This window comes from Moschus berezovskii, chromosome 1 (genome assembly GCF_049115385.1).
Source record: "Moschus berezovskii isolate FMDL1 chromosome 1, NW_MosBer_1.0, whole genome shotgun sequence".
Lineage (NCBI taxonomy): Eukaryota > Metazoa > Chordata > Mammalia > Artiodactyla > Moschidae > Moschus > Moschus berezovskii.
The window spans coordinates 29235006-29253806 of NC_142460.1; the positions used below are offsets into that span (position 1 = coordinate 29235006).

General features: G+C 41.0%; 1 protein-coding gene across 1 annotated transcript; it reads left to right on the forward strand.

Annotated features, from left to right (window-relative positions):
• Nucleotides 1–770: 770 nt before the first annotated feature.
• On the forward strand, nt 771–17063 carry MRPL39 (mitochondrial ribosomal protein L39). Its single transcript, XM_055421865.2, has 10 exons — nt 771–904; nt 1665–1871; nt 3643–3782; nt 5485–5584; nt 7018–7085; nt 10238–10350; nt 11628–11693; nt 12582–12735; nt 14925–14972; nt 16961–17063. The coding sequence occupies exons 1-10, from the start codon at nt 841–843 to the stop codon at nt 17006–17008; spliced, it is 1008 nt and encodes a 335-aa protein (XP_055277840.2). The 5' UTR covers nt 771–840; the 3' UTR covers nt 17009–17063.
• Nucleotides 17064–18801: the final 1738 nt, after the last annotated feature.

Here is an 18801-nt window from a genome sequence, read left to right on the forward strand (position 1 = left end):
GTTTTTCCATCTATTTCCCATGAAGTGATGGGATCAGATGCCATGATCTTTGTTTTCTGAATGTTGAGCTTCAAGCCAACCTTTTCACTCTCCTCTTTCACTTTCATCAAGAGGCTTTTGAGTTCGTCTTCACTTTCTGCCATAAGGGTAGTGTCATCTGCATATCTGAGGTTATTGATATTTCTCCCAGCAATCTTGATTCCAGCTTGTGCTTCTTCCAGCCCAGCGTTCCTCATGATGTACTCTGCATATAAGTTAAATAAGCAAGGTGACAATATACAACCTCGACGTACACCTTTTCCTATTTGGAACCAGTCTGTTGTTCCATGTCCAGTTCTGTTGCTTCCAGACCCACTCAAATCACCCTAAAAACTAAGCCTTGCAAAACCGAGAGTTAAGCCACAGCAGAGGATGCCATCGGCTTGGTCGGCCAGGCTGCATGAAAGTAAGAGTAAACAGAAGCCACCTTTCCTCGATTTTTCTTCCGAGAAACATGTTTTGTGAGCACCAAGGGTTTCGCCTGCCAGCCAGGCTCGAACCCGCGGTAGACAGAGGGTGGCAGCACGTGTCAGGCTCTGCGGCTCCAAACGAGACGTCTACGGAGCCCAGGGCCCTCGGATCACCCTCCGCGCTCCAGGAACAAACACGGATCCAGACGCCGGACCTCCGGCGGCTGACTCTCAGCGAGGCTTGAGCGCGCCCCCTCGCGGCGGGTGTCGTCCGACAGCCGGGCCCGGAACGAAACTGTCGGGCGGAACCCAGAGTGCGCGCTCGGAGTTTCCGGGGAAGAGGACGGGAAAGGACCTGCGCGCGGAGCTTCCCGCCGCCGCGGAGGAGGCAATGGCGGTGGCGGTCTGGGGGCTGAGGCTCTGGCGTGCCGCCCCCAGCGGCGGGGCTGCCTGGAGTGAGTTATCAGCGGCCGTGGGGACGAGGAGGGAGGCTTAGAGGACGGTGTCTGTTCAGACTGGGCCCCAAGCGGGTCCTGCGGGGAGTGCCGCGGGGCTGGGGCGCGGAGGCGGGTGTTTCACTCTGCCGGCCTTCACGGCCTTGGGGCCAGATCTCGGGGAGCCCAGGGGAAGGGCCGCGGGGGAAGCTTGGGGCGCCCCCGAGAGGGAGGCCACGTCCTGGTGCAGAAGTGTCCTTGTTTTCCCGTTGAACTCGCGCTCGCCTTGCCAAATCCTCTGATTTGGGGTTTCGGAAAAACAAACAAACAAACTTAGCATTTCTCCCTCTAGATATGGAGCGACTTGGCGTGGGACCTTCAGTCGCTTGGGGCTTTCAGAGCGACAAACTTTGCTCAACTTTGCCTTGACTAGTCTGGTTTTTGACTCCACTTCCTGGTTACCTTTTTTTTTTTTTTTGCCCTTTATTGTAAAGCACAGGTTGGAATAAGACGGAGAAAACTGTTGCGAAGTAGAGATCTAATGGTCAAAGGAAGGTGGAAGTAAAGGCGGATGTGGGCAGGCGGCGATTCTCTTCCGTTGGCGTTTTAATTTAATGTTAGAAAGTGGATCTCTGAGCTCATTTCGGCGAAAAGCGTTGAAAACTCCCTTGCCTCCTCTACTTTCCCGGCTGGAGGAGGGCGATGGCGGGAGTGGAACAGGGTGGCTGCAGGATGTTCATCTCTTTTGTCAGTATTCACGTTTTTTGTAACTTCTTCACAGGGTCTGTGGCCACATCACCTGCTTCTCAGCTGTCACCGGCCGAACTGATAGAAATGCAGAATGATCTCTTTAACAAAGAGAAAAACAGGCAACTGTCACTAACTCCCCGAACTGAGAAGATCGAAGTGAAACACGTTGGGAAAACTGACCCTGGCACGATCTTTGTGTTGAATAAAAACGTTTCCACTCCTTATAGCTGTGCCATGCGTAAGTAACGGATCAGGGTCCCATTTTGATGATTTTTAAATAAGAAAGGGGAAAAACTGGTGCAGAGGAGACAAGATGTTGTAATTGCTCCCTGAACTCCCCAGTATCTAGCATCTTCCCGTGTGTTCACCGTTGATTAGCGGTTGAGAATACTAGGCGGTCGGGTAAGGTGGGTATTGTCACCCACAGGTTGTCCTGGGACTTGCTTGAATTTGGCTGAGCTAAGAGCGCTGTCATAGTTTCCTGAAGAAGGCAGACCTGAAAGTGTAACTGCTCTTGGGCTTGCCCTTTTTAGAGACAGTCTTGGTGTAATGGGGGTAGTCCCCATGTGAGTCCCGTTAGAGGATTTTGAGACAGAGGGACTGCCCTGACCTCACATGATCAGCTGTTTTTTTGGCCTTCTTCCCCTTTTCTGCTCTTTTATATCAAACTTAACCCTTTTATCTGCTCAGTGCTTGCCTTGTGTGTGTGTTGTGTCTTTGTTTATTTGTAGTAAATGTGTGAGTGCATGGCGTGAGTGTAATTGGGGTAAAAATACTTCTTATGTTCATATATTAAAGAAGATAATAATGCCTTGTGTGTGATCTGGTTTGGAAATGAAGGGAGCAGGGCCTCTGTATTATTTTCAATCAAAATTCTTTTGTAGTAACTTTGATAGAACTGGTAATGTTTAAATTCCGAAAGAACACAAAGTGGATTTGTGAGTCTTGTATGCTCATTCGAATATGACTAGCTGCATTGTTCAGGCTTTTGGAAAACTTAGTGATGATCCCATTTGAGTAATTAACGTTAGTTAAAAGCTTAAGGTGACCTGCAGAGGGTGTACTCTCAATCTTCCTTTACTTTGGCACTTGAATTAGTACTTACAGTTGCTTCCTTGTTTGGCGAGCATTTCTTGAACCTCTGCTGTAGGATAGGTATTAGGAACACAGAGGAGGCTAAGACAGGCCCTTAAGCGGTTTTACACATTTCCCATGTAGAGATGGAGCCTCTGAACACTCCCAGCATAACCCCTGCCCTCAGACTTGCTTCTCATACTGTCAGAAGTTCAGTACCTGTTTTTTTTTTTAATCTTTTTTTTTTTCTTCTTTATTGACTACCTGTTATATTTCAGGTCTGGTGCTAGGCTTTAGATAAATTGAGTGAGCAAAAATAGGCATAATCCCTGCCTTAGGGAGCTTATTTAGACCCTATGGTTGGACCACTTCTTTGAATATCTTTGAACTCAAAAAACATCTAATCAGGGATGAAGTTGCATTCTGGAGTCATACAACAGACCAGAGCTGATCTGCTTATGTGTGAATTCACACTGATTACTAAAAACTAATAACTATTGTATTTAACTTGAGAGTCCATGTTAGGGAAGTAAGAGGTGATTGGAAAGAAGGCCCCAAGCCCCTCTAGAACAGACTTAGTGTGGATGTGTGTTTTTATTTTCTCTCTGAGTTGTGTGTGCACATATCCAGATGTACCCATGATGCTGCTCTCTCAATATCTAAGCGTAGCTCTTGGGAGATTATTTTATTAATAGATTAATTTCAGATTAGACTTAGCCTTAAGGATTTTTGTTTGGGTAATTTTGTTAATAACTAACAATACGCTGAGTGTGTTGGAAATTATTTTTTATTAGCTCAAATATTTTTTCCCCTCATAAAAGACAACTTCCCAAATCTTGCCTTTCTTTTTTTATTTCTTAATGTAGCACTTAAACATGTAACTTTTCACTTGGGTTTTGTTAGAGTTAAATCTTCAATCTGTTCTGAATTCCTAGATTTAAGTGAGTGGTACTGCAGGAAGTCTATTCTGGCCCTTGTGGACGGACAGCCTTGGGACATGTATAAACCTTTGACCAAGTCCTGTGAAATTAAATTTCTAACTTTCAAAGATGATGATCCAGGAGAAGTCAATAAGGTATTCTGCCTCTGCACTCTTTCGTCCTCCTCCCTCCAGTTTTTCTTCCACCTTTTATGAAAACCTGTTTACTTTGGAGCATGCTGTGCTGTGCTACATTGCTTCAGTCGTGCCCGACTCTGTGCGACCCCATGGACTGTAGCCCACCAGGCTCCTCTGTCCACAGGATTCTCCAGGCAAGAGTAGTGGAGTGGGTTGCTATGCCCTTTTCCAGGGACTCTTCCTGACCCAGGGATCAAACCCAAATCTCTTGCCTTGCTGGCGGATTCTTTACTGATGAACCACTGGGGAAGCCCCTATAGAGTTATACAAATATGGTCAAAGTCAAATGTTGTACAGTACTAACCAGGGTTTTAATTGGTAGATAAGGCATTTTCATAGTTCAAAAATTCTCAGTGGCATTCATGTCTGTATTTTGGTTTGAGAAAACTATATGATGTGTCTTTCACATTCATATCTTTGTTCATCTTGCTTTTATTAGTCACCCTGTATATTGCAGTAATTTCTTTCTTGCCTTTGACCATCTCTTCTATATTATTTCAATAACTTTTTAACTTCTCTCCCCTCCACCCCCCCACCTTTTTTTTATCTGAAAGTCTTCCTTAATAGTCTTGCACAAGTTTTGTTGGATGATGTGACTGATCCCTAAAGCTCTTGCCTACCTGATAACCTTTCATGTAACTTTCCTGGCCTTGTGTGTGTGTACACTTCTCTGACCCCCACCTGCTCTTTGAACTTTAGTTTCCACAGCATCTTTCCACTTCCTCTCTGCTCCAGCCACACTGGAGGACCTGGTCAGTAATGGTTTCTGCTCTGTTGTCCTCCTTTCTTTGAGTATTCTCTTTCCTCCCTGTTAAAATCCTGTTTATCTTTTATAGTTAAGTTAAAATGTAATCTGCTCTGTGGAACCTTCTCAGTGTCTTCTTATCAGATGAATCCCTCTTCTGGGTCTCAAAACAATTGGTTGCTGTCTCTCGACACAGTATTTTGATTTTCCTTTGTAAAATGAGCTGTTGAATACATTGGATTCTTGGCTTTGTAAAGACAGGGATCATGATTTGTATCTTGTTCTTGACTTATATCCAGTAGATGTTTAACAAGTATTTGTTGAAATGAAATATTTAAAGAAGGAAATGATGAGCATGATAATTAAAGTAACTAACATCAAACATTTGTTGTCTATCAGACACTGTTTTAGGTGATTCACAGGTATTAACTCATTTAATCCTCATTAAAAAAAAACCCCATAAAATGTACTATTATCCCCATTTTACAGATAAATAAACTAAGGCAAAGAGAGATGTAGTAGCTTGACCAAGGTTACTAGTTTAGGTAGTGGCTGAGCCTGGATTTGAACCTAGGCTTTGATTCTGAATTCCTCAGACATTAGAAACAATAAACTCAGGTAGATGAAAAAGTGCATCTTGCTGGCCTTCAAGGCCTGGATTTGCGTCTTTTTAGTGTATCTCTGTGATTGTGTAGAGCACATTCTGGAGTCTCTGTCACACACAACCAAGTGAGCCCACCCTTGTCCTCAGATGTGAAGAGCTCAGGAAGGCCATGTGCCCGGTTATGCAGAGCCTCAGATGGGCAGGCTGGCTGCAATACTTGTGTCTCTGTTTCCAACTCTGCGACGGTGATTTTGAAGAAATATTAGTAAATCTTAGTATTTATTATGTTTGTGTGTATTTTATTTTTCTAGGCTTATTGGCGTTCTTGTGCCATGATAATGGGCTGTGTGATAGACAGGGCGTTCAAAGATGAATATGTGGTCCGTTTGGTCAGAGCCCCAGAAGTACCAGGTGATGTATACATATAAGCAAGTAAACACATACAGGTCTACTTTCTGTATCTCAATATTTTGGTACCTATGTTTGATGTCATATAGAAAGTGACGCTTAGTCGTGTCCGACTCTTTGTAACCCCATAGATTGTGATTGTAGCCCACGGAATTTTCCAGGCAAAAATACTGGAGTGGGTTGCCATTTCCTTCTCCAGGGGATCTTCCTGACCCAGGGATCAAACCCGGGTCTCCTGCATTGTATGCAGAGGCTTTTACCACTGAGCCACCAGGGAAGCCTGTCGCATAGAACTCACTTCTAATTTAATCTGGGATTCCGTGGTGGCTCAGATGATAATCCTGCAATGCAGGAGACCAGGTTTGATCCCTGGGTCAGGAAGATCCTCTGGAGAAGGAAATGGCAACCTACTCCAGTATTCTTGCTGGAGAATTCCACGGACAGAGGAACCTGGTTGGCCACATTTCGTAGGGTCACAGAGTTGGACATGATTGAGCAACTGACACTTCTCATTTTTTCGAATTTAGTCTAATGTAAATTGCCATCATACGTACATTCCATTCATTATAGGTAACGAGAATATAATAATATAATTATAATAATTATAATTCTTATAATAATAAGGATTCATCTTATTGCTGTCATATTCCATTTGATTATTAGAAGTCAGTCATTAACAGAACTAGGGAAGATTGTTTCTCTTGAATATGCATTTCATGTAACTATACTGTGTCAGTGTTTATTTATTATCATTTAAAGTATTTATTTCCAAACAATGTGTGGAGGAGGAGGAGATGTGAGTATAAATAGACTTCTATAGAAACCTGTGTTTAGGTGGTACCATTTCACCAGAAATGACCCTAACACTGGAGAGGAACACCATTTTTGGGAGGTGGAAGAGTTCACATTCTTTCTAAAACTAGGATTTTACAACAGTATGTGTAGTAGGATCACATTTGTATTTTTTTTTTTAAAGGTAGAAGTTTATATGCCAAAAAATATTTGATTTGGCAGTAAATGATTCTAAGGAAAACAAAGCAGCAAAAAACTAATCTTTATTAGAAGGTACTAAGAAACATGTCATGTCCATTTAGTTATTTGCCTAGTTGTTAAATATTTTATTCTTTAAGAATTTTTATATCTAGTAACTGTTATGATCATCAGAGAAATCTCTGTGGTGATAATATTCCTGAGGAAAATGTGAATGGTTAACAATTATTGGTGATGTTGGGTTAACAAAAGGTGAGATAATTTGATCTGAGAGTTGGTAGAGGTCTGACAGGAAGCTGGAGTGATGGTAACGGTTTTATAATTTGTAGCATTGAGAGAGATTGTTCACTCTTCACGTTAGGGTCTAAATATTCATTTGTGTTAAATTAGTAACTTCATCCCCTAACAGATTTAACTTTGCTTTTTTATTTTGGTTGGCTTTACAGTAATTGCTGGAGCCTTCTGCTATGACGTTGTTTTGGATAAGAGACTTGATGAGTGGATGCCAACAAAAGTAAGCCTGCTCTTTAGAGTATTAATTTTAGAGTCTGCCTTTCTTTGTTAGAATTATTCCTGTGTTGGTATTGTTGAATGATACTCCGTGTTGAGAATATCTAAAAGAATCAGTCATGCAGTCTTTTTTCGTGTGTGTGTATTTAACACAGAGGTATATGGTTGAGGGTCTTTACTGCAGCGTGGTGCCCAGAATATAAAATATAGAAGAAAAACTATCTTGGATCCCCAGAGCACACTTTGAAAATCACTACTCTAAACTGGTTTAAAGTCTATTGCATGCTGAGTTCTTCCAATGAACAAGAATTACATTGAGAATGGTGGTGGTGGTTGGGGAGTGGCTGTGAATTAAAAAACATCAGACTTGGACAAAGCTACCCAAAAAGCAGCAGACTACATAGCAACAAACTAGCCTGTTCTGGAATGGTCTGCCTTCTTAATGAGGGCGCTCCTTGTTGCTCTGGGACTAGGGTAGTGGCAGGAGCCTGGCTAACAAAAGTGGATCAACGTTGGATGCTGTATAAGTATCGGGTGCTGATGGCTTTTGAAAGTTAAACCTAGTGACGTAGTTATGATTGGGGAGAATGGGCAAATGCCTAATTAAGCAAACCTGTGTGTCCTACATTGGAAGTTTGGAAGTCAGGAAAGGGGAAGCAGTGTAGTGTACCATTTTGTCAATTTCACTGTGTCCATTTTTTTTCACATTTTAATAGCTCTGAAACAAATATGTCTTTTGTTTGTTTCTATAACTTTTCTTAAACTTTTTAGTTGAAGAAAATTATAGATACCTGTGGAGTTGCTGGTAGCCCAGCTGGTAAATACAAAGCAATACAGGAGACCCCGGTTCAATTTCTTGGTGGGAAAGTTCTCCTGGAGACGAGATAGGCTACCCACTCAGATATTCTTGGGCTTCCCTGGTCGCTCAGATAGTAAAGAATCCGCCTGCAATGTGGGAGACGTAGATTCGATCCCTGGGTTGGGAAGATCCCCTGGAGCAGGGCCTGGCAACCCACTCCAGTATTCTTGCCTGGAGAATCCCCATGGACAGAGGAGCCTGGTGGGTCCTGGTGGGCTACAGTCCATGGAGTCACAAGGAGTCGGACACGACTGAGCGACTAAGCACAGCAACAGTGGAGTTGTAGGTATATGGAAGTTCCATGTTCCTTTTACTCCCTTTTCCCCAGCGTGTCATCTTGCAGACCGCAGTACCAGGTGATCATGACCAGGATATTGGCATTGATACAGCCATGATGCAGAACATTTCTGTCACTGCCAGAATTTCTGTTTAGTTTCTATCCTCCCCATCCTTAAACAGTGGCAACCACTTATCTGTTCTTTATTTGTATAATCTTATCAATTCAAGAATGTTATGTAAATGAAGTCGTTCAGTATGTAGTACTGGGGGATTGACTTTTTTCACTCACTGTAATTCTCTGGAGCAAATGTGGCTTAACAGTAGATAGCATCTTATGATTATCACTGGTAATGTCTTTTCTCAAGGGTGCATCTGACATTTAGTGGAATAGTTTCTAAAAGCAAGAATTTCAGAGTTGCTGACTCCAAATGTTGGCTTTGAAAGTTATTTCTTAAATAATCTTGCCCTTATGGCTTAATATCAGAAGGGAGAGAGGAGGGAAACAGGAAGGAAGAAAGAAAGAGGGAAGAGAGGTGTTGGGAGAGGTGGGGAGAGGGTCAGGGAGGGGTAAGAACGGTTTCTTCTTCATCTGTGGACTCGTGTCAGTATATTTCTTTTTTCCAAGTCTGTCAAGATTCTTCCTTTACTGAAGTTAAGTAAAAACTAAGGCGGTCAAAATTTAACTCTTGTTGTCTGTGAAACTTGCTACCACTTTTTTCCAAGATAAAACTTTAAAAAAGAAATGTACTTGTTCATTGGAGGCACTGTGAGGTTTGGTGGAAGGCTTTGAGAAAGTGGGGGAGAGTTACATTCAAGTAACAGCTATATCGCCGAAGAACTGATGCTTTTGAACTGTGGTGTTGGAGAAGACTCTTGAGAGTCCCTTGTACCGCAAGGAGATCCAACCAGTCCATTCTAAGGGAAATCGATCCTGGGTGTTCATTGGAAGGACTGATGCTAAAGCTGAAACTGCAATATTTTGGCCACCTCATGCGACGAGTTGACTCACTGGAAAAGATTCTGATGCTGGGAAGGGTTGGGGACGGGAGGAGAAGGGGACGACCTAGAATGAGATGGCTGGATGGCATCACCGACTCTGTGGACATGAGTTTGAGTGAACTCCGGGAGTTGGTGATGGAGAGGGAGGCCTGGCGTGCTGTGATTCATGGGGTCGCAGAGAGTCGGACACGACTGAGCGACTGAACTGAACTGAACAGCTATATTAAACCATGAATGTGTATTTGCAGGAAATTATCTCTTTAAGAATGAGAAGAGTCATTTCATTCAAAACAGTTTAATAGGACGTTTGTGGAAAGAATTTTATTACAAAAATTATTTGCGTAATAGTGCTTGATCTTTTCTGTATTAGTTATGATTTATAGTGTGAAAACTCAATTATAGTTTTTACTAAAAATCTCATAAACATTGTTAATGTGTATTATTAATCATTTTAATTGTATTAAATAGATGTTTTCATTAAACAGAAGTTTCTAGCATTGAATTTTACGCTATGTTTTGGACATGGCCAGTGATGACATTTCCTATTGAAACTTTCTGAATCACATAAACAATAAGTTTATCCTCATGGACTTATTTTAAAAACTTAGTTTTACTCATAGTGTAAACAAATTTTTGTATCTTACTATTTACTTATTAGCATTTCTACTTCTTGCACCATTATTTTAATAAACATTTACAAGGCTATATAGATGAAATGTTCATTAAAATTTCTTTGTAGGATTATCCTTAATAATTATTTCTAATACAGGCTGATATTTAGTTACAAGTTAATTACAAGTTTTATAGTTTGTAGAGTTGGGAGAAATTGCTAATCATATATCTCATGGTTCAAGTATTCAGTTGTTGCAAATTAATGCTTCCTTTCCTAGCCAGTTGGCTTTTGCTTTTTGTTGTAGTTGGATTTATAATATTAATCATACAATTTTATCTGCCTTATAGAGAAATGTTTTTAAGTAAATTGTTACAAAAGATTAGGACTTTTTTTTTTCATTTTTAAGGAGAACCTGCGTTCTTTCACAAAAGATGCTCGTGCTTTAATTTATAAAGATCTTCCATTTGAAACCTTGGAAGTTGAAGCAAAAGTGGCATTAGAAATATTTCAGCATAATAAGTAAGTGTTGGCTTCCTCTAAAACAAAATTAAACCTCTCAAAGTTGTATATAATGAAGAAAATTCAACTCTTAAGAGCTTTGATATTTGATGTGCGTAAGACAGCTTTTACTTTAGCTTTTACTTTTGTTCAGCTCACTATTCCCTGAGAAGAAGCGACCCCCTCCTCAGCTTTTGATTCTTTTCTTTGTTTGTTTTACTGTCTTTTTTTTTTCTGCCAGTTCTCTCTATGTTAACCATTGCGGTGTGTTCCCCTTGTTTCCTTTCATTGTGAAGGGGGTAACCTGTGTTAAACTGTATTATTTTGAATTTAAACTTAAATTTATTTAAACTGTATTGCATTTGGCAACCTTTCCTTCCCATCTTTCCACTTTTCAAATGAAAGGGTAAGACAGCGAATGCCAGCTGTTCAGAAGCGGCTAACAGCTGAAGGAAAATGTTCACATGGCCAGATCTTAGTCTTCCCTGTGGGAATTATTCATTTGCTGGATTTTCTTTGCCAACATTTTTAATTGTGCCTGCCTTCTCAATTCCCTTTCTCACTCAGAAAACCTCCAATTTATCTCCTGCTAATTATGAGAACATAAGCTAAATTTTAATATTAATCTAACTAGAATCCATTAGAAAAGGAAATCTCAGAATTTTTCACTTGGACATGTCAGTGGTTGATGTTGTCATTTACTAAGCCAGGGGATTCAGGAATGAATTTGGTGAGAAAAGAGGTGGTACGTTTTTGTTCAGTTGCGTGTTTGGGAATGTAAGATGCTTGTCGAACACCCTGGTGAAGTCCAGAGTGTTTTGCATATACAGTTAAGGGCTCAGAAGAAGTATGTGGATGAGAAGCAGAGGTGCAGAAGGTATAAGCACAGAAGTGGAAATTAAAGCTGTGCGGATCAAGGAACCGGCCCAGAGAGGATGCTTCAAGTGAAGAGAGCCGAGGGACAGAACGTGCAGGGCAGGGAAAGAGAAGGGTGACCAGAGAGTTGCAGTAGCAGCAGTAGGGAATACCCTGGGAGCCGGTGGGCGAGAACACCCTGAGACGTGGAGGGAGCAGTGGATATGACCTAGACTGGCAGCACGGAGGCACCTGTGGGTTCCGTGAGAGCACTATGGCGGAGTTGCGAGGCCGTGGCCAGGCCGAAAGAGGCGAGATGCGAAAGGGAGGCGGGAGGGGAGGCTCCTGGTCTAGCCTCCCTTTCAAGCACTGTGGCTGAAGAAGTGTCTTTAAGACCCTTTTGTACATTTAGAATTAGAGCTTTTTTTTTTGCTGCTCTTTAGGTACAAAGTGGATTTCATAGAAGAGAAGGCATCTCAGAACCCTGAGAGAATAGTCAAGCTACACAGGTAAATAAAAATGTAAAAAATTGACCTCTATGCTAACTGAATGGAAGGTTTACTTTTATTGTCACCTGACTGGTGTATAACTGAATGAGTTTGTGCCTTTATTTGTTCTTACTGTCTTGTTTTCTGTTGCTTTGCTTAGTTGTTTGATATGGTGGTGATCGGAAGCCCTGTTGTCTGCAGGAAGGGCAGTGGTTTCTGTTCCTCATTTGGCTGTTTGTTACTTTTATATTTGTATTTTACGAGTTGGAAAGCATTGTTAAAAAATGTAATTTTTAGAGTTAATTTTGGAAATGGGTGAAATATTCTTTGTTATGAATTGATCATAATTCATATGAAGTCTGTATTCATATACGTGTATAGTAGTTACTACGTGTGTTACATGTAAGGAAGTCATATCACAGTGTGCTTTCTGATCCTGAGATGAGAGAGGTAAGGCAGGGCATTAGCAGAAATGACTTCTTGGTCTGTATCTGTTTTTTCAACTTAATGTTTTCTTGACTCAGACTCAACTTTTTTCCTCTAGGAAGCTGCTCTTAGGGCACAATCTGACCTACATAGTAAAACTCTAAATTCTGTTGCATTAGTTGTTACAAGGATATAGGTTATCAGATTTAGTCATTGGATCCATTTGATGACATAATATGTTCAGTGATCTTAAAAATCTTCAAAATTGTAGGAAGAAAAAGTTTCACCAATTTTAATTTTCAAAATTTTAGTCTCTTCACTTGAGATGGCTGTGTCAGGGTCTACTCCAGACCGAATTGATCCATAGGCATTGTTCTTGATTAGGGATGTAGCAGCAAATAGAATGAATAGACTTTGTTTTCCAGACTATTGTAAGTGATGTGATTTTATGATCTAATTTGTTTATTTTTAAAATCAAATCAGATTTGGTGACTTCATTGATGTGAGTGAGGGCCCTCTTATTCCAAGAACAAGTATTTGTTTCCAGTATGAAGTGTCAGCGGTTCACAATCTTCAGGCCACCCAGTCGAGTCTTGTGCGAAGATTCCAGGGTCTGTCTCTGCCTGCGCACTTAAGAGTAAGTAAAGCCGAAAGTTTCAGGTTATTCAGTTTGGGTGTGAGTGTGATTCCAGTCTTGATTTTTAAACCAATTGGAAGGACGTATGTTTTAATTTTCATTAAATTGTGTAACACTAATATTTCATCAGTGTGGGCTCATGATTAAAAATAATTTTAATCAGGATGTAAACACATAATTTACAAAAGAAATATTAGTTGAAAAAATTAACTCAAATTGAGATAGTATTTTTAATGTTTCAAATTCATTTAGAAGAATGAATCGCCTTGGCTTTAATAACTGTCATCCACCTAGCCACACAGCTATGTAGGTGGGGCTGATTGTGAGATTCTATTCCCCCTTCTTGCTCCTAGCCAGGAAATAACTAGATTTTATGTTCATTTTTTAAAGAGCATCCGCTCCATCTTATTGATGTGGCTGTTGCCCTCACTTCCATCACTGTCCTCTGTGTTTTTAGCACTGACTGAGAATATTCCTCCCAGGGAACTGTACATGCCAGCTCCCAAGGGCGGACATGGATCCTGGGGCTCCAGGGCAGAGTCAAAAAAAACAAAATAGAAGAGGGTGCAGTGGGGAGCAGTGGGGCACGTATTGATGGGGCCTTCTGGAGTGCCCTGTGGCCTTACATTTGGCCTGTTCTTCTTCCTAATTTTGAGGATCTGTGTCGCCCCATTCTCCTTCTGCCCTCAGTCTTTCCCAGCATCAGGGTCTTGGGGTACACAGTATATCTTTTCATTTATTTAAGTCTTCTTTCATCAGCATTTTGTAATTTTTACCATACATGTCCTTTATGTGTTTGATTTTTTCCCACATGCCTTCCTTTCCTAGCTCTCTCCATTTCAGTAAATGAACTGTCAGCTCCCTGGCTGTTTGAGGTAAACCTTGATTACCCCATCCCGTCCATCTGGGAGTTGACCCTTCACTAAAACACATCGTGAATGCATCCACTGCCAGCAGCTCTACCACCGCTCCCCACATCCTGTCCTTCTTTCTCCCCATTCTCCTTCCTTGCTTTTCATTCTTGCCTCCAAAGCACATTCTCTAATGAGTAGCTAAAGTGATCCTTTTAGTATACACAGCAGATCATGTAATTCTTGTGCCCCAAACTTTCCAGTGGCTTCTCGTGAACAGATTTGACCCTTCGCCCTGTGTCACGAAGCCCTACACTGTGAGACTTCTGCCTTTCTCTGACTTCATCTCATACCACTTTCTCCAGCACCCGTTATATTCCACTCAGACCTTGAAGTCTCTCACTGTAGCTCCTTCTGCTTGAGCCAGGTATGGTTTTCCCTGAAATATACCGCTCTTTGCTCTTCTTCCAGAAGGGTTTACGTGTATGTATTTAGTAATTTTCCTTTTATCATTGATTTTACCAGCTCATCCAGTTTGAAATATTCCCTGACCCACCCACATCCCTCAGTATCACCTTCAGCTGATTTAGTAAACACTGATGTGGTCATTTTGCACTTTTCAGTTTTCATTTATGCATTCTGAAAATTCTCTGCTGCATATGATTGTTAAGTATTAAGGAAATTGGTTCTATAACATTACTATTGTCTTAGTCAGTTTTTACTTTGTTCTGTAATCTGCTGCATCTTCCAGGTCTGCTCTTCCGATGTGAGATGTCACAATTGGTTCTTTGTGTGTGTGTGTGTGTTAAATTTTTATTAGAGTATAGTTGATTTACAGTGTTGTGTTAGTTTCTGCTGTATAGCAAAGTGTATCAGTTATACATACACATATATCCACTCCTTTAAAGATTCTTTTCCCATACAATAGAGTTCATTACACAGAACTGAGGAGAATTCTTAATGAACCTTTCCTTATAATTGCTTATGATTTGAACAGTGACCAGTAGCATGTTGAAATTTTCTATTTAAGGAAAGAATTAGGGGTTAGTTTTGCTTCCCATTAGAAGGAATGCTTTCTATGGTGGTACTGATTAAGAAGGACAAAGAACGGCATGTTCAGTCCTCAAGTCTCTCTCTCTCAAATGCTGAGCAAAGCAGCTGTCCTGTATAGTGTGTACCTTTTTCCCTACACAGACTCGCTTTTGTGACCTCAGAGCCTCATTAGTGCTGCCTAACTTTCCATGTGTTTGTTTTGTTTAAAACCTATATAAAGACTCAGCCTCTTTGATTTTAACTTTGCTGCTTTATTTAATTCATAGTAAATCTTTTCTTTTCAAGGCACATTTTACGATATGGAATAAATTATTGGAAAGGTCTCGGAAAGTGGTAAGTGTATTTGACAGCATTGTGAGTACTTTTCTATGAAGAAATTTTCCTTGAAGTGAAGCAACCACCACCACCACAACAACAAAATAATAAAAAGAGAAGGAAAGAAATTGGTTGTCTCATTAGCTAAAGCAGTATTGTGGTTGTTGACCTCGTTAGTATTTTGGCAAAAGAAAAGTTGTTATTTGGCAATTCTGTTTTTATTTGCTAATAACATGCGAGTGATACTGTAGGAACTTGAAGAAAAATAAAACTTACTACTGTATAGCAGTAACAGTTCTTTATGGCTGTAATGGTTTTAATTAGGTCTATGCCATATTTTTTTGTGAACTTTGTGAATATTTAAGGTTTGCCAGGTATGTTTTAAAGCTGCCTTGACAGTAGACACTTTAATATATAAATGTCCTGAAGAACCATTATGCAATTAAATATTTATTATTTTGCATGATAATGTGTGTACCTAGCCTTTAGTAATGACTTTACAGGTATAATTTGCTATTTAGGCACTTAGCTATAATGTTCTTGTGCACAGATGATGTAATTTTCTTTTTCTCATGAGAAGAAAGTGTTTTTGAATAGATGGAATAACTTTGTCTCTGTGGTTGGTAATATTGACCATTTTAGATTAAGATACTAGAGAAGAAATGAATATATAAGAAATGTAGAAAGTAGTAGAGACAGTAGCCTAGAGTGTCTAGTGGAAATCAGTGAGTAGCTGTTTTTACAATATTTATTTTGGTTCACTTTCCTTCTTCCACTGTTTATTTTGCTTGTACAAAGGGAGTAGCTTAAACATATAGTTCATTGATTTAACTGCATAGCCTTGTTATGTGCCAGGGACTGTAGGTTCAGTAATGACAAGATCTGTTTGCTGTCCTCAAGGAAGTTACTTGAAAAGCATAACTAGTCCTGTAAGCAGACAATTCAGGTGTACATGTGGGGCTCTGGCATAAAGAAAAGGGCCCAAGCCAAACCACTGGTTGGTTAAGGAGCGTTCCCAATCGTTATTTCTTAAATTGGTTTTAAAGGGTGAATGGAAGTGGGCCAGGCATATAATTTGCTTGCGGATGGTTTTATCCCAGAGGAAGCTGCTTGCCTCAGAGGCTGGTGGAATGGAGTGCATGGTGAGCGTAAGAAGAATCTGGAGGCGCACTCACGTGGGGGGTGGGTGATGAGTCTGGTGGCAGTAGAGTATGAGGGGCTTGTCTTCTGTGATGTGGGATTTGCATGCCCCTCCTGAAGACGATTGGAGGTAACTGGAGAATTTGAGTAAGGAAGTGACCTATTGATAAACGCTTCCTGTTTACAAGCTTATTCTGGGGCCAGCATGGAAGATAACTGTGACTTAAGCCAGCAGCCCTCTAAGGGGTAGCAGATGACAAGACCCTGAAGTTCAAGCAGGGCAGTGAGAATGGCTGTGAGAGTTACGTAGGTGGAAGCAGCAGGACTGTTGATCACATATGCAGGTGAGAGAATGTGGATTCTCTCATGCCCGGCTCGGGCGTCTGAGTGGGGCACTTCACTGAGACAGATAACGCAGGAAGCAGAGCAGGTTGTAGGGTGATGAGGAGTGCCGTTTAGCTCTGTTTGTTTCCTGAGTGACACGTAACAAATATTAGCATACAGATACCTATTCTGCTAAACCTATAGTTTACTGTGTTCAAAACAGAATTACTGATTTTTTCAACAAGATTGATTTAAAATACTTTGTTAATTTCATTTTATAGATGGAAAATACAATGGCAGACTTGAGAAGCCTAGATATATGTCTCAGATTATATTTTTAGTGAAATCATATTTTATTTGATAATTTATATTGGAAATTTGGTTCTATAAGTTTTCTTCTCTTTCTGTTTAACTTTCTATAATAATTACTATTGAAAAAAAAGGCAAAGGATTATTAGAAAAAAAAGACTACAGTGATTTTAAATGGTGAGTGAAGGGTAAAAGTGTTTATTAGAAAAGTAAAGCTATTTATGTTTTTACAGGTAACTGAAGATCAGACTAAGCCTACAGAGAAGAGTGCATCTACCTAGTAACTTCCTCAAATTTAAATATGTATAGTAAATTAAAATAAAAGTTTGCTATGTAGTGTTTGTACGTGCTTATAAAATGAACTGTCTTTTTCTCCCTGAGATTTATACTGGTTTACTTTCCTTTCTCTGAAGGGTAAAACAGTAAGGATTTTACATAGAAACAAACCTTCCCCCTTCTACTATCTGGATGCAACATTTTTTCATGTTTTCTATTTTCAGGGCTTTTTTGTACATACATAAACATAAACATATATGTTGTTGTTTAGTTGTTAGGTCGTAACCGATTCTTTTGGCCCCGTGGACTGTAGCTGCCAGGCTCCTCTGTCCATGGGATTTCCCAGGCGAGAATCCTGGAGTGGGTTGCCGTGCCATCCTTCAGGGGATCTTCCTGACCCAGGGGTTGAACCTGGATCTCCTGCATTGGCAGGTGGCTTCTTCACTGCTCAGCACCAGGGAAGCCCCATAAACATATATGCACAAATACAAAGTTAATCTTTTACAAACATAAATAGGATCGTACTAGTTTCCATTTTTCACTGTTTTAAACAGTGATGCAGTAAACATCTTTGTGCAACATGGCATGCATTTTGTGGATAGTGTCAGACTTTATTTTTTGGGGCTCCAAAATCACTGCAGATGGTGATTGTGGCCATGAAATTAAAAGACGCTTGCTCCTTGGAAGGAAAATTATGACCAACCTAGATAGCATATTTAAAAGCAGAGACGTTACTTTGCCAACAAAGGTCCGTCTAGTCAAGGCTTGAGAGTCCCTTATACTGCAAGGAGATCCAACCAGTCCATTCTAAAGGAGATCAATCCTGGATGTTCATTGGAGGGACTGATGCTAAAGCTGAAACTCCAATACTTTGGCCACCTCATGAGACGAGTTGACTCACTGGAAAAGACTCTGATGCTGGGAAAGGTTGGGGGCGGGAGGAGAAGGGGACGACGGAGAATGAGATGGCTGGATGGCATCACCGACTCTGTGGACATGAGTTTGAGTGTACTCCGGGAGTTGGTGATGGACAGGGAGGCCTGGCGTGCTGTGATTCATGGGGTCGCGGAGAGTCGGACACGACTGAGCGACTGAACTGAACTGAACTGAGTCAAGGCTGTGGTTTTTCCATTGGTCATGTATGGATGTGAGAGTTGGACTGTGAAGAAAGCTGATCGCTGAAGAATTGATGCTTTTGAACTGTGGTGTTGAAGAAGACTCTTGAGAGTCCCTTGGACTGCAAGGAGATCCAACCAGTCCATCCTAAAGGAGATCAGTCCTGGGTGTTCATTGGAAGGACTGATGCTAAAGCTGAAACTGCAATACTTTGGCCACCTCATGTGACGAGTTGACTCATTGGAAAAGACTCTGATGCTGGGAGCGATTGGGGGTGGGAGGAGAAGGGGACGACAGAGAATGAGATGGCTGGATGGCATCACCGACTCTGTGGACATGCGTTTGAGTGAACTCTGAGAGTTGGTGATGGTCAGGGAGGCCTGGCGTGCTGCGGTTCGTGGGGTCGCAGTGGGTTGGACACAACTGAGCAACTGAACTGAGATGAACCTACTACTGAGTGAGTGTTTCCCATAAACCGGTCATTGTGCTGAGCTTTTCATATGGAATCTCTTATTTAATTCTCACAGCAGCCTGTTAATAAGGTGTTTCCAGTTTGCGAGTGAGGAAACTGGAAGCTGGCAAGTATTAATAGCAAAGCTGGAAATTGGATCCAGGTGCTTTCACCCCCATGTCCTTACATCTTATGTACTATGTTGTTCATGGTTAACAGGTGCATATGAAT

Coding starts and splice junctions, on each gene's coding strand:
- MRPL39 (XM_055421865.2), top strand. CDS start 841: ATGGCGGTGGCGGTCTGGGGGCTGAGGCTCTGGCGTGCCGCCCCCAGC. Junction 1,872..3,642: donor TCCTTATAGCTGTGCCATGC/GTAAGTAACGGA, acceptor CTGAATTCCTAG/ATTTAAGTGAGTGGTACTGC. Junction 7,086..10,237: donor ATGAGTGGATGCCAACAAAA/GTAAGCCTGCTC, acceptor TTCATTTTTAAG/GAGAACCTGCGTTCTTTCAC.